The sequence below is a fragment of the Metarhizium brunneum genome, chromosome 1, assembly GCF_013426205.1.
Source record: "Metarhizium brunneum chromosome 1, complete sequence".
NCBI lineage: Eukaryota > Fungi > Ascomycota > Sordariomycetes > Hypocreales > Clavicipitaceae > Metarhizium > Metarhizium brunneum.
In genome coordinates, this window is record NC_089422.1 from 1,554,182 (window position 1) to 1,569,119 (window position 14,938).

Sequence of the window (14,938 nt, forward strand, 5' to 3'; positions counted from 1 at the left end):
TTTACTCGTATACAAATAAGCCGGCGTTATTTCCTCTCGCAAAGATGGCCGCGTTGACAGAACCAAGGGGATTGATCACTGGTGCTTCAGTCACGACGCCACCGATAGATCGCCAGTCGCCCCAAGAGTTTCCGTTAAACTCCAGCAGGTACACAGCATTATTCGCACCTTGTGCTGCAACCGTGATATACTTGCCTCCCCAGGTTGTTGCCGACGGCCTGGACATGATAACTCCACCCAGACTGATCCAACCACTCCAAGCTGCTCCGTTCCAGTTCTTTTGATACAGAGCATTGTTTCCTCCACGAACAAAGAGATCTAGTCTGTTTGGGGCGGTAGACACGGGCGTGATATCATCCAGCACTGTCCCACCATGGTTATACCAGCCTGACCATGAAGAGCCGTTCCAGGCAATTTGATACACCTCGTTATTTGTGCCTCTTGCAAAAACATCAAGTCGGTTGGCGCCCCAGGAAACTACCTTTGGACTTCCTATAACGGCACCACCGAGGCTCTCCCATGCACCCCATGCGGCTCCATCCCAAGCCCTGTGCCAGACTGCGTTGTCGTTACCGCGACCGAACAGGTCTAATCTGCCATTTCCCCAGGCTACGGCACTGATATCACCGCTAAAGGCGCCGCCTAGAGTTCCCCATGTCGACCAATAGCTACCATTCCACCACCCGTGATAGCACGCATTGTCGGCACCAACCACAAAGGCATCCAGCCGATCATAGCCACGAGACACTACTGTGACATCACTGATAATGGAGCCTCCGAGGTTCTGGAAGCCCGTATCACTGGGGCCCCATGCCGTGCCTGGGTTGCCAAGTTGCCATTTGTGATATACAGCATTGTCGCTTCCTCTGACGAAGATGTCTGTCCGGTCAGGGGCCCATGAGATAATACCAGGGTGGCCTATTTGTGTGAGATTTGATCAATAGGCATTCAACGGAGGAAGAATTGCTTTGAAAATACTCACCTACGATTGAACCCCCCAACGCCTTCCAAGTCAGTGCCGCGGCGGCACGCTTTTCGCCCTCAACCGCCCTTCCATTACACACTTGAGGTGCAATGGCAAGGAGAGAGAGACCATACAGGAGTGAACTTTTCAACATGACGGGCGTGATATTGGAGAGTCTACGTTGGAATCAGCTCGGGGCAGCTTAAGGCGTCCAACCAGACGTATTTATAGGTATTCAAGTGAACGCAGGCTCTTTGGATCAACCAACCAAGAATCATGGCCATCAGTACGTCTCTACCCCGCGCATGGCCTTTTTCAACGGCATATTTTGTAAACTGACGAGCTGAGACAGACATACGGTCTGGACCAAGCGCCATGCGGCGTTGCTGTTTTTCACGCGCATAAATGCTACCCATGAGATATTCTCACCCCAAGCCACAAAATATGTCAGTTATTTGCATTCGATTCCTACATTGTCTTGGATTATTGCTCGTAATGAAAACATGCCGTGTTGTCAAGAATTGTCTCACTCCTCTATTACCCCCTCTTCACTTACTCCTCGCCGAAGCGCAACAGAAACACGTCAGTCCATGCCACTTGTGCCGCATAGCATCAATCAAAACTTGTCCTCAAACTGTGGAAGAAGAATAAACAATACGCTCGAAAAAAATGCCCGTTTCGCGATTCAAACGCCAAAATCGGCACGTCACGCCAACTCACTCCCTAGTAGGCCCAACGACGCAACTTTGGTTTCTCTGTGGCCCTCCGTCAGAGTTGCACCCCGAAGAGCTCCAGCGAATCACCCGTTGCTCCTGCACGTCCTTAGTAAGAAACATGTACGGCGAATCGATATTGCAACGCTGACACTGGCGAGCACATGGGTGCTGTTTTATGCGCTCCCGCGGGAAGGGGGAATGGCATGGGAGCACCTAGGGCTAGCTGGAATAGATGATGGCTTTCGAATGTTTCACGGACTATGCATCTCCAGCCGTTTCACTGCGTCCACGGCCCGGTTCCCCTCCCGACTCGAGTGGCTGGCAATGCAACGGGAGCCATTTTGGCCCGAGGATGCAGGACCCTGGGGACCAGACCCCTCTCGATTTTTACAGCCTCACTTCTTTCTTGGCTGCGGTGTCGTGTCTGGAAGGACCGTGCCTACTGCGGTTGGGTACATGTTTTGAACTGACTGTGGTTGGCTGCATGCCCTTTGAAGATGAAAGTGGTATCTGCGGGGTTGGACCTGCAGCATGATGGAATTTTTAATCCAAAGGGCGTTGAAGCTTGCGAGCGTCGAGGATTACTTGGATGATTTATTGCATAGAATGTCTCGCACTTTGCGCATTTTGCAAAGCTGGTCGCTGTAAATTGGCTACCGTTTTCGACTGCCTTCCCGCAGCATGCCCGTCGGACCCGAGAGGGCTGCTCTACCTACGCCTTTTGATAGGAACCGCTTTTATACTCTTTTTTTGAGTGTGAAAAGCTTGTGCATAAGGAGGGACTGCGCGGGTGACATGGCTCACTATAAGGTTTGTCTAGGACTAACAATCTTATCGCCCGACGTATAATCAAATTGCAGCTGATGGAAGCTCATGCAGCTAGCAAGCCGGATTCGACTCTGTTTTTTATCTAGTATTAGCTAGCGAGAATACAAGCACGCATATGACATGAAAATCCCTTCCAGGCCATAACAATGACAATCTGATAGATGGTGAAGAAGTTAGCCGAGTAGACAAAATCAAATTCCTTGCTCGTTTAGACACAGACTGTATTAATAACTAACTATAAAGAATGCAAAAACACAGAACCTTGAGCAAAACCCAGGACTAATATCTAGAGTTATACATTGAATATTCTCCAAAGCATCCCTGGCAATTCTTGAACCGGTAGGATGAGCTGCTAGGATAAAATTTGAAAATCATTCGTTGTAATCGGGCCCGTAGTCATAATTTCCCAAGCCCTTCGGGCCAGTCCTTCGGGCCAGTCCTTCGCACACAAGTATCAATACTACGTGTGCTACATAAGCCTAACATTTACTGTCTCTCATTTACCTGCCATAAGCTATGCCCAAGGCTGTGGAATGTGTGGAAATTAAATTTACTTCGGCGCAGGTTGCCATGTAATTATCTTACTTGTTTATCCAAAGTACATACCTAGATAGTTCTTATACCAGGTCACCTGGCACGAGCAATGACTCGGATCAGTACCAACGTAGTCGACCAACTCACACGCTTCTATTCGTCTGCCACCACAGTTGTACGTGCATACAAGTTGCTTATCACGGCCCAATTCCGAAAAGCAGTCTGGTATTATCGAACCGGCCCAACCTTGGTCCATGTCGGGCTCGGGCTCCACCTTTGTCCGACTGCTCCGACCGCGAATCCGATTCCCCCCCGGCTTACAGCAAAGAGATGCTATTTACTGGAGAAGGGTCCAGATGTCGTCTTACATGGAGCCCAAGGTCGGCAAAATTGAGACCGTGTCGCCGGGCCTCAAGGCATCACCAGACATGCGCCCTGGAACCTTGTGAGACGGCAGCATCCAAGGCGCCCGTCATCTTGTGCCAGCTTTACCACAAGTGTATATATATAATGCGCTTCATCAGGGTTATCCGGGATGGAGATGTCTCTGTGAATGAAGCAAACGACTCAGCACATGCAAACATCAACACCACACATACAGCCCTGGACGCACAGCAGCACAACATGCCCGCCTCCTCCACCAGCGTCTTAATCGTCGGCGCCGGACCAACAGGTCTCGTGCTCGCCCTCTGGCTATCCAAGCTCGGCGTCAAGGTCCGCATCATCGACAAGGCCGAGCAAGCGGCAACATCGACCCGCGCCGTCGCCGTGCAAGCGCGCACCCTCGAGCTCTACGCCCAGTTCGACCCTGCGCTCGCGAGCACCGTCGTCAGCCAGGGCCGCAAGGCCGTCGGCTTCAACGCCTGGGTCCACGGCCGCCGGGCCTTCCACGCGCCCCTCGCCCAGATCGGCGAGGGCATGACGCCCTTTCCCTTTGTCCACATCTACTCACAGCACGAACACGAGCGGGTGCTGACGGACAGGCTGCGCCAGGACTTTGGCGTATCTGTAGAATGGCACACGGAGCTCGTCGACTTCGAGGACCAGCGCGGCGCCGGCCCCGTCGTGGCCCGGGTAAACACAGCACGCGGCACGGAGGAGGTAATCGAGGCAAACTACATAGCTGGCTGCGACGGCTCGCACTCTGCCGTGCGCAAGACGCTGGGCATCTCGTTCCCCGGCGGCGTGTACGACCAGCTGTTTTATGTGGCGGACATTGCTGGCGCCGGTCCCGCCATGGACGGCCAGATACATGTATGTCTCGACGAGGCCGACTTCCTGGCCATCTTCCCTCTGGCTGGGCCAGGCCGCGCGCGACTCATCGGCACGATTCGGCACACCTCGTCGGCCGCACTGCGCGACTTGTCCTTTGACCATGTCGGCGGCCGCGCCGTGCGCCAGATGAAGCTCCAGGTGAGCAGGGTCAATTGGTTTTCCACGTACCGCCTTCACCACCGCGTGGCGGAGCGCTTTCGCCAGGGGCGCGCGTTTCTGCTCGGAGACGCCGCTCACGTCCACAGCCCTGCCGGCGGCCAGGGGATGAACACTGGCATTGGGGACTCTATCAATCTCGCGTGGAAGCTGGCTGCCGTGTTGGCGGGCGATGCGGAGGACGTCTTGCTGGATACGTATCAGGAGGAGAGGGCTTGCTTTGCGCACCGCCTGGTTTCCACGACGGATCGCGCATTCAACGTGGCCACGGCGGAAGGGTGGTTTGCGCAGTTTGTCCGGACGAGAATCGTGCCGGTGCTCTTTCCGATTATGTTTTCTTTCCGGGCGGTGCGCCGCTTCATGTTCAGGACAGTGTCGCAGATTACGCTCAACTATTGTGGCATGACGCTCTCTTCTGGCCGCGTGGGAAAGGTACAGGGGGGCCAGCGTCTGCCGTGGGTTGTCGTGGACGGAGTTGGGAATTATGAGTCGCTTTCGTCTGTGGCATGGCAGATTCACGTGTATGGGACTGCGACGGACGCTCTGACGGCTTGGAGCAATAAGCACGGCCTGAGGTTGACGTCATTCAGCTGGACTTCTGGATGTGCTTCTGCTGGACTGACCCGTGATGCCGTCTATGTACTACGCCCCGATGGTTATGTGGCCGTGGCTCAGACAAGTGTGGATGTTGATGCCATTGAGCGGTACTTTGATCGACATCAGATACGACTCTCTTCTTTGGGGAGATGAAACGAGAAGACTTTGACCCCCCAAGTATGCCGTTTTGTATTAGTCTGTACTCTAGATAGCTTCGCAACATCACGATACTTTCAACTAGGACGCTTGGTGTGGAGCCGTTGGAGACCATGACGCTTGAATGCTCCCCGAACGTCGTTCTAAGCATAACTGGGTTTAGTTGCAGCTAGGAAACCTATCATGTTATTAGATTGGACTTGGGGGAGAGTTGACTTGTCAGCGTGGTTTGCCGTCAGCCGTCTCCCCCTGGAGTTGTCCAACATCCCCGCCTGTCGTACCATTTTGAGATTCGTCATATGTCAAGACCGCAGCCGTAGTAATTAAGATAACGCGTTGTTCTCACAAAAACTCATCAAAAAGTCAAGTCCTTCGACTTGGGCCGCGTCGGTGTTGTCACGAAGCAATGGTCCCGCCTACAACGCCGGAAGCGGTTGTGTCTCACCATGGCCTGTCCTCAACATCGGCCATCAGCACAACGCGAATGTCGTCATGTCTTGTAAATCAGTAGCTGAGCTAAATCAGAAGAAGCCGATGTAAATCGTCTCCACGATGTAGAGACCTTAGTTTGCTCCTAGGGTCCAGTAGGCGACCTCGATACAGGTTGGAGCCGCAGCTGCGATCCGCGATCGATGACGCCCAAGAGGACACAAGTGGTTTCGACGTCCTTTTCCACTTTTGCTGTGCCTCAACGGCGCCCGGAAGCTCGGTTCGGATTTGGCTAGATATCGATCGAGATACGCATTGGCGCAAACCTTACTTTAGCTGTTGGGCCAGCGCCCGATGTTGACTAAACCGTGGTTTTGGCGACCAGAATAGGCATCGCAGCTCCCGAATGGGAATAGCAGAGTCCAAAATGACGTCTCTCTCCGTCGGATTTTGATGTCACTCATCGTGCGCGGCTGACGGGGCGATTCATCATGGAAGACGAGCATCATCACCGTAACTCGAGGGTTCTGGCAAGATACGTAACAATCATACCTATGACACCGGTTGTGACATCAATTGGCCAAGTTTCCACATCATCTAGCTTCTTGGGTAGTTTACCTCTGACGTTGCGTTGCTACTAGTCTCCTACGGTTCAAGACTCACTGGAACCAATATAGGCCTTTAGTGATATGAGACCCAAGTATTTAATCCTGACATTTCCCCATGCAAGAAAAGTTGAAGCTCACCATCAGCAATATTGCATTAAAACAGACATTTAATCACTTCAACTCAACTACCAAACAATGGAGAAAGCAAAGAAGGCAGTTTCCAACTTCCTCTCTCAGGACGGAAAGCACAAGACAACCGTTGATGAGAACGTTCGAAAGCCCGTCACAGAGGAACATGTCTTTCCTGAGCAGCATGAACAAATAACCACCGCTGTTGACCGCGAAGTCCACCAAGACCACCATCAAACCGTGATTCAGCCCATCAAAGCCAAAGAAACATTGTATGTGCCACCCCCTGAGCAGATTTTCAACATGTTACCATAATGCTTACCATTTGTTTGTACCCAGGCCCGAGAAGCACACCCACAACACCGTTCCCGTTGAGCACAAAACCGTCGAGCACGGCAACAAAGAGGATGTGAAAGCTGCCCTGAAGCGAGACGCCGAAAACTACGTCAACACGTCAACTACCCACGACACCAAACAGACGGCCACGGCAGCACCGGTAGTCGAAGGCGAGCGCACCCAGCACCACGTTCACCACCACATCCAGCCCGTCATCGAGAAGGAGACCATCCAGCCGGAATACATCCACACCACTGTTCCGATTCACGAAACTCACCATGCCGCCCCCATCCATCACGAGACTACTGTCCTGCCGGCAAAGACTATGGAGGAGTACACGGCTGGTCGTGGAGATTTGCAGGCCCATTCGACCGCCAAGGTGAAGGAGTTCCCTGGCTGTCCTACGTTGAAGGATAAGTCGCTGCAGTCGGATACAAAGGGTCAACAGGCTATTCACGGACATTAAGGGCTGAGGAGACTTGGTCGGGACGTGTTGTGTACTTTTATACTTTGGCTGCTATTTTGTTTACATCTGTCACTCCTTATATTATAGTGTCGTAATATAAATACTAAATTATTGAAAGAAATTCGTTTATATCGCCGTGAAATAAATTTCTATGAAAATAAAAGGGCAATTGGGCGAAAAATTCAAAGCATGGTGCATTTGTTTGCTCTAGTCATACGTGTCTTAGCATGTCGCCTAAGAGCTTTATCACTTGGATCGGCGGATTATTTATACAGAACTTATTTTCAAGAATCATGTCAACTCACAGCTTTCGGAAACAGTAGCATACGTGTAACAATGGCTTCAGTTTCTAAATTGATTTGAGAAACGTGGTCCAGGAAATTCAGCAGTGCCTTGCGGTGATGCCCCATTTTGGAACCTACTCTTATGGTACCTCCCGTATGGAAATGTCAACGTAGCAACTATACAATAATAAGGCGTTCAGGACGTCATCAAGAAATATACCCCTTGGCCCACCAATAACCTTGGATTCAAATTGGTTGCTGCTTTACTTTCGTCGTCACCCTGTAACTGTTGGATCAAATCCCAACTAAGCAACGGGGCAAAAACTGTAGACGCCTACGAATATGTTACCGTAGCGGCTGTAATGACCATATTCAACTCAACAGTAACATGCTGCAGGCGGGACTCCGCAATCTCAAAGACTGTGCACAAATGTGACAAGGGCTCAGAGAGGGCTTGGGGCAATAGCTCAATTCAACTAATAACAGTCTTTGGTATCAAAGGTCCTTGGTTTTCCTCAAGGCCTTGAAGGTCAAAGACGTCTTTAAATACAAGAAGTCGGTGAGGGACTTTGCCCTAGGTTTCGTGACCGTAGCCCTTGTGTAACCAGCCATTTCCGTGTAACAACAAAGCGGCTCATCATTTCACTGTTGTGGAATGATGGATACATAAACCGCCAAATTGTCTAGAAACGCTAGTACCAATAGCAAAATAGTGCTTATTCTATCAGAACGGCTCGGTCTTATAGGATGAGCTTGAAATGACTGATAGAGAATCCGTGATGATAAGACGACCCACGGCTTTCTCCTTCATTTATTTGCAAAAGCGGTGAATTGTTCCCACGGATTGACAATCATGCACGAATAACATCGCTTCTATATCTTCGAAAATGTACTTCCATAATTCCGAATGTAGGACGGAACCCTGCAGCAAATACTGGGTCTGGAGGTCGACACATGGTGTGTTCACTTGTAGTGCAAACTACGAGCTGGGTTCACCCGAACGTGAATAGACATGGCTGCCTACCCACAAAGACCAGTACACACAGGTAATACAATTGATATTTACAATGCTCAAATCGCGCATGGTCTAGCTGCCGCCTCAAATCATCCATCGTCTCGCTCAAAGTTACTTCCTCAGATCGGTATACGGCTGCTTTGCCCACGAATCCTTATGCCAAAGAATCAAAAATGGACGGTCGGAAGATTCGTCAAAACATCAAAACTACCAGTGCCCAGCTTCCCTAGTCGGCCCATCACAAGACGGCCGCTCGGTGTAGCCAGCTCGTCCCAGTCTCCATCCAGCACCGCGTCTTTCAGGAAGGCAAGAGTCGTCTCAAAGCTCATCTTGGTGAAGGGGCTGACATTACCCTGTAGACCCAAGCGGCTGAAGGCTGTAAAGTCGCCATTCCTCGTCATATAGTCCGCGATGAGGTTCAAATGCCGGTTATCGACCTTGATGCCGTGGGACCCGAACACGCCCGCAAGCTCTCGAACAATATTGCTTCGACATGCTTCAACACCATACATGGATAATACAGCCACGATGTCATTGGTCTGAATTCGATCCGGGTCGATTTGATCGCTGTACTTTTGAATTGCCCCGATATTGGCTCCAGTAACGTGAATGACGCGCTCCTTCCCACCTCCACCCTCCTCGTCCAGTCTGCAAGCCCCAATTCCTCGAATTTCCCGGACCATTGTCTTCTTTATAGCCCTTTGGACAATGTTGAGCATGAGGAACTTTGGCACCTTCGCGTCAAACTCGATCGTCACATTGCACCCGTCTCCAACGGCTTCGTCATACTCGAATCCCGTGACCTCTGGAAACGCGCACATGACACGCTGTGCTCGGGGCTTGGCCGAATCAGCTACTTTGCGCTCGGCACTTTCGTCCTCATCCTCGCTTGTCGTCTCCTTCTGTGGGTTGCCGTCCAAGCTCTCTACTTCCAGCTCATCCGCTGCTGCATCCTCATCCATTGCCTGCTGAATTTCATCATCGGCGTCATCATTTGGGCCGTATGAGACAGCTTCGAGGCGATTAGCCCGTTCTTTGGCAGAGGTAAAGTCGTCGTCACCCGCATCATCACCATCGTCATCGTCACCAACAGTTTCACCTGATGCAGCAGCCGTCTCCACAACCCCGACCTTGGCTCCAATATCAGGTGTAGCTGCAGTCGCATCCAGTGCTCTCTTTTTCAATTCGGCTTTTGACAATTTAATAAGGTGGTGAAGTAGTTTCCACTCCACGGCATCCAGTACATCGGATATGCTGGCATGGTGCATTTCAAAATATTCCTGCGGAGGGAAGAACTTGAGTTTGATGTGATAGATCTTGGCCGAAGGATATATTTTGCCACGGCCAACCTTTTCTTCCACAATAACGCTGTCCAAGATATGCGATAGAGGAAGAGCACTAATTGAGTTGGTAAAAGCTTCGGCTTCCTGTTTGGAAAGACTATCACGAGGGTAAAGAGACATGGCTGGCGTAGAAATATCCTTCGAGGCCGTCATCAAAATTTCTCTCAGCCGAGGGATACCTGCTGTGACGTTTTTCGCCGCGTGTCCCGCCAAGTGGAACGTGTTGAGGGTCATTTGTGTCGATGGCTCGCCCACGGACTGGCCTGCGACGATACCGACTGCTTCCCCGGGCTCTACCAGGGACTGCAAGTATTTCATCGCAAACAGAACCTCAGCGTTCTTCTTGTTTAGTGCATTAGATGAGTCTGGTGCTGACTTATCACGCTTTTCACGAATAAGCCCATCTGCATTCGCCTTCAGGTAAGATGACATGGCATTGTAGAAGGCTTCAGACAAGACAAATGCATTCGTTGCCGGGTTAAACGCGCTGATGAGCGGATCCCTTCCCTTTGGATCACCAGGTTTCGAGTGTTTCACAGCACTTTTCATGTATTTCGTAAACAACTCACGATCGGCACCTAGACGCTTGACCACTTGAGGGTCATATCTCAGTTGGGCCACCTCGGACGTTAAGTTGCGCAGGATAAAACCAAAGTCCTTGAGGTATGTTTGTTTTGTGACATCCAGGCCGTCTTCGCCGTACAGGAACTGGATAATAGAGCCGTCCGCATCACGTACGGTTGTATCGTACCCAACCATCAGACCTTCAAGCCCCTTGATGACACATCTTTGTAGATAACCGGAACGCGACGTCTTAACGGCTGTATCAATAAGTCCTTCTCGTCCCGCCATGTGATGGAAGTAATATTCTTGCGGGCGGATGCCTGTAAGAAATCGGCTACCAATATATCCATTGGCCGTGATATTAGTCTCGAAGGGCTTAAAACAAGGTAGTGATTTACCACTAACCATAATAGGCACTCGCCTACTCTCTAGGACTTGCTGCCCAAGGTTACATGAAATGAGCGACGCGTTAACCCTGGATCCCTTTGCGCCAGACGTTGTCATTGCCTGCATTTGGTTTCGCGGGAACGGCTTTTCTAGGCCGTTGGGAATGCAGACCTTTTGAACTTTGTCTGTGATGTCTTTTGTCGATTGATTCATCAAGAGATCCAGACCTTCTAGCTTCGTGTCGTCACGGAGGACCTCCTCAAGGCGTTCCAAAAGCACCGGATTCTGGCTGTCAGAAACGTCCTTGAGAGAGACGTAGTTGGACGCAACCTCGAGGCCGACGCGATTAATAGCCTGTAGCTCTTGACGCCGAGCTTCTTCACCCTTGGCAGTAAGTTTCAAGTCATCCACACCGCAAGAGAAAGCCCGCATGTTGAGATACCGAGTTAGAAGTCGGCCAAAAGCGCTGAGAAGCTTGCCAGCGATGGCGGGCCCGTGAATTTCATGAATGGCATGGATTAAACCGCCCGAGCTTTGGCCAATCTGGGATTTGTCAAGAATTCCAGTCACAAATTCACCATCTCGGATCAGCACAGTGCCTTCTTCAGAGTTAGTGCCCCATTGCTCTGCCTTGATCTGTGACTCTCCCCGTAGATTGAGGGCACCATAATTTATTGGTTGCGTGTTTTTCAATATCGTCGAGATGACTTGTTTCCCAGTCCATCGTGGCACGGGCTTAATAATAGCAGGCGGGACCAGCTGAATCCGTTCCCCGAAAATATGGCCGCTTTCGGGTCTAATTGCAGAGTAAACTAATGAATGATAGTCGCCACGGCTGAAAAAGGTATCGCGAGTACATAGGGCGATAGATATCGAGATATGGTCCTGGATTAGACCCCGCAGCGGCTTTCCCTGAGTTCCAGATAAATATTGATGGTCGGTATCCGCTATGTGTAGTGCTTCTGCTCGAGCAACCTCATTTTGGGGGAAGTGCATATTCATTTCGTCTCCGTCAAAGTCGGCATTGTACGTGTTGCAATTCGCATAATGCATGCGAATCGTCTTTTCCCCTGGCAACACCCGAACTCGATGGCCCATAATTGAAGGCTTATGCAACGTAGGCTGACGATTCATCAACACAACGTCGCCGTTCGTAATATGGCGATACACTTTTTTGTTCTTTAACCTTACTGCAGCAGGGTTTGTTGGGGCAAGCAACTGGTTGGCTAGCGATATGCGCTCATCAACAGATTTATTTTTAAGCATCTGTACTTGACCATTCTCGTTCTCAATGGCGACAGCCCCTGGCCATGTATTGGCTCCATTGATAACGGCCTGCTGCATATCCCTAAAATTATGGCTCGTTACGGGCTCTGGGAAGGTGAGTTTCTGGGCAAAAACTGGCGGGACGCCAATCTCATTCGTCTCGATATTCGGATCGGGGGAGATGACGCTTCTGGCAGCGTAGTTGACACGCTTACCCATCATATTCTTTCGGAAAAGACCCTCCTTCTTTTCCAGTTTCTGTTTGATTCCATCTTCGTTGCGTTTGGCGGCTGCGCCTTGTACAGGGTTTTTGCTCTTGTCAATGAGTGCATTGACTCCCTCTTGAAGCTCTGTCCAGGCTTGGTGCAACTGTGTAATGTCGACGCGCTCTTCACTTTTCAGGACAGAATATACTCGGGCTATCTTGGAACAGCCTCGTAAAATCGACTTGTACAGCGAATTCTGCTCTGCTTCAGTGACTTGAGAGTCTCCCATACGAGCTTCAGGTCGATAGCGATTCGGCGGCACAAGGATGGTCGTGATAAAGAACATGTCTGGGGTGACATCGGGAGAGCGTCGAGTACGTGGTTTCGAGTTGTACAAAAGAAACACAAGGTCTTGCTCCTTCTTGAACAACTCACTCAGACGGGCCCGTACCTCCATAGGACTAATGTATCTCTGTGTCGATGCGCCATCAACATCGGGTTCTTCCTCGTCTTGATCGCTTAGTGACTCAACAATTGCGTCAGGCTCGGACATTTCGACGTCAGCTTTCGGGTCCAATTTGGCATCATAATGACGCGTCATTGCATCTTTCCGTGAGAGATTCTTCTTAATCATTTTTACTTGCTCCTTTGGTGAGAGCGCCTTCTCGAAAATCTTTACATATCGGTCTTTTCGATACGGGGGCGAGATGCCGTCGCATGAGGCACATTGTCTTTTCTTGTTTATCTCTGCGAGAAACTGTTTGATGACTTCTCGGCGGGCCTGGGCCATGCCCTCGTGTTTACCCTTCCTAGTATCACCTCGTCGAAGCGCACTACTTCGGAGGCACACTTGAACATACTGTTCCCTCTTTCTTGTTACGTTGTCAAAAGACGAATTTTCTTCATCCGCCTCGCTTTCGCCTAAGCCAAGTGCTTCATCCATCTCGGACGAATCCGTCTCGCCAAGAGCATCGATGACATGTGCCTCGCGTATGAGGCCATGTTGCAGTAAGCGGAGTTTGCACATGTACTTATGGAGATCCTTTGGGGGTAGTCGAAAACCCCTGCAGTACACGCAGGTCGCTCGAAGTAAATGGTATGCTTGGTCCATAAAGACTGGGTGGTAGACTGGCGCTGGTAGCTGGATGTGCCCTGGATGACCTGGGCAGCTCGACGAAATTAGGCTACATGTCGCACATCTGGAGAAAATTGTCAGTTTGATTGAAAATATGGCAATTGAGAGAAATGAGCCTCACGGTTCGTCTCCCCATGATCCAAGGGCGGGGTCATAGAGACCTCCATGAACGGGGTTGAGGAGGCTGTCGAAAGTGCTGTCATTCTCGATGCGCTTGACAGAAATGGCTTGGATCTCCTCCGGAGACAGAAATGTAAAGTCGACAGCATCGACCTCGGAAGATATGGGTTGCGCGATATTCATCTTGGCGACGGGCCAGAGGTTATGGCCGTTGACATCCCAGGTTCATCAAGAAGCGATGGCCATGTGGTAGAACGTTAACGTATTAGCGAGCTATCTTGTCTGTAACTTTTTTTTTTGGGCGGTGGTGTGCGGCAGAATCTCACTGCATTTTTGCTACCATGGGCTAGTCCAAAAACAGTACAGTGCCGACCGACTCCATCAATTGAGCTATGCGTCCCACCCCATGATCGTCTGTTTAGCGGATTTTCGATATCTGAGCTTTTTTCATTTTACTCAAGGGCTTTACTGAGCTTCAAACCGCTCAATCGCTCTGGACTTCACAGCAGCCGGCGATTCTTATTCTAGCCAGCTACGGAAAAATTGACTGATCCATACAGTGTTGTTCATTTCGCAAGCACTGTTTAATGATCCACCAGACAATTGATTCTTTACTGCTCTCGAAGCTTTTGATCTGTCGGACCTTCATCTGGTACTCCCTTTGATCCACCTTTGCCTCGTATGTAAGGTTTATGACACTCTCCATGATAGACCCTTACTAAGAGTGGCCAAGGCTGCTTGTTCAGCGAGCAACAAGGAGATTTGGGTACAACTTCCTATTCAGCACCAACGGCTTTTCATCGTCGCAGGTTGACGAATGAGATTAACAGACCTCTGAATTGCGACGAGAGCCTGGATTGTTCCGAGAAAAAGGAGCTCTTTGAAACATTGCTGCTGTTGAGCAATCATGAAACAAATGACTGTTGGCGCCCCCCGAAGACTAACAGCCTCTGGTTTCTTTGAAGCCGGTGATGTGATTTCGACGAACAAGTAGCGTTGTTACCCACCAACTGAAAATCTTATTGGCATCCAATTTCTTTTGCCGGTATTCTCATTTTTCGTTTCATCCTTTTAATTCTTGTACTGAGAAATCCTGTTGGGTTCGTCCACGTCCATGTGCAACTTCTACCGTTCATTGTGAGGGAAGTAGGGCTGTCAATTCATCTCTCGCCTTTCTACACTCCGTGAGTCTACGTCATGTTATTACTCCTATCGGTATCGGTTTTGGTTTTACAAAGAGTCCATCTTTGTATGTCAGCTCCACGCCATTTTTGATCTTCTCAGATGCAAGGCTTTGAACACAGCACTAAACTCAGACTTCGCAACAATCAAGTACACAAATTTGGAACTTGAGCGTGGCAGGATATTGAACTCATTCATCTCAGCTTGCCCGCAGCATAATAACGAGCTATTGTTTGTTGCAT

At 50.3% G+C, this 14,938-nt stretch overlaps 4 protein-coding genes across 4 annotated transcripts; 2 read left to right on the forward strand and 2 right to left on the reverse strand.

Annotated features, from left to right (window-relative positions):
- Position 1: 1 nt before the first annotated feature.
- Positions 2-1,118, reverse strand: G6M90_00g004770 (uncharacterized protein; the record flags this gene model as incomplete). Its single annotated transcript, XM_014686638.1, has 2 exons — positions 2-918; positions 983-1,118. The coding sequence occupies 2 exons, from the start codon at positions 1,116-1,118 to the stop codon at positions 2-4; spliced, it is 1,053 nt and encodes a 350-aa protein (XP_014542124.1).
- Positions 1,119-3,552: 2,434 nt separating this feature from the next.
- Positions 3,553-5,223, forward strand: oxyL (6-methylpretetramide 4-monooxygenase; the record flags this gene model as incomplete). The annotated part of the gene is made up of 1 exon (XM_014686639.1): positions 3,553-5,223. One exon carries the CDS (start codon positions 3,553-3,555, stop codon positions 5,221-5,223), a length of 1,671 nt encoding a protein of 556 aa, XP_014542125.1.
- Positions 5,224-6,458: 1,235 nt separating this feature from the next.
- Positions 6,459-7,194, forward strand: G6M90_00g004790 (uncharacterized protein; the record flags this gene model as incomplete). Its single annotated transcript, XM_014686640.1, has 2 exons — positions 6,459-6,664; positions 6,732-7,194. 2 exons carry the CDS (start codon positions 6,459-6,461, stop codon positions 7,192-7,194), a joined length of 669 nt encoding a protein of 222 aa, XP_014542126.1.
- Positions 7,195-8,660: 1,466 nt separating this feature from the next.
- Positions 8,661-13,697, reverse strand: RPA190 (DNA-directed RNA polymerase I subunit; the record flags this gene model as incomplete). Its single annotated transcript, XM_014686641.1, has 2 exons — positions 8,661-13,458; positions 13,516-13,697. The coding sequence occupies 2 exons, from the start codon at positions 13,695-13,697 to the stop codon at positions 8,661-8,663; spliced, it is 4,980 nt and encodes a 1,659-aa protein (XP_014542127.1).
- Positions 13,698-14,938: the final 1,241 nt, after the last annotated feature.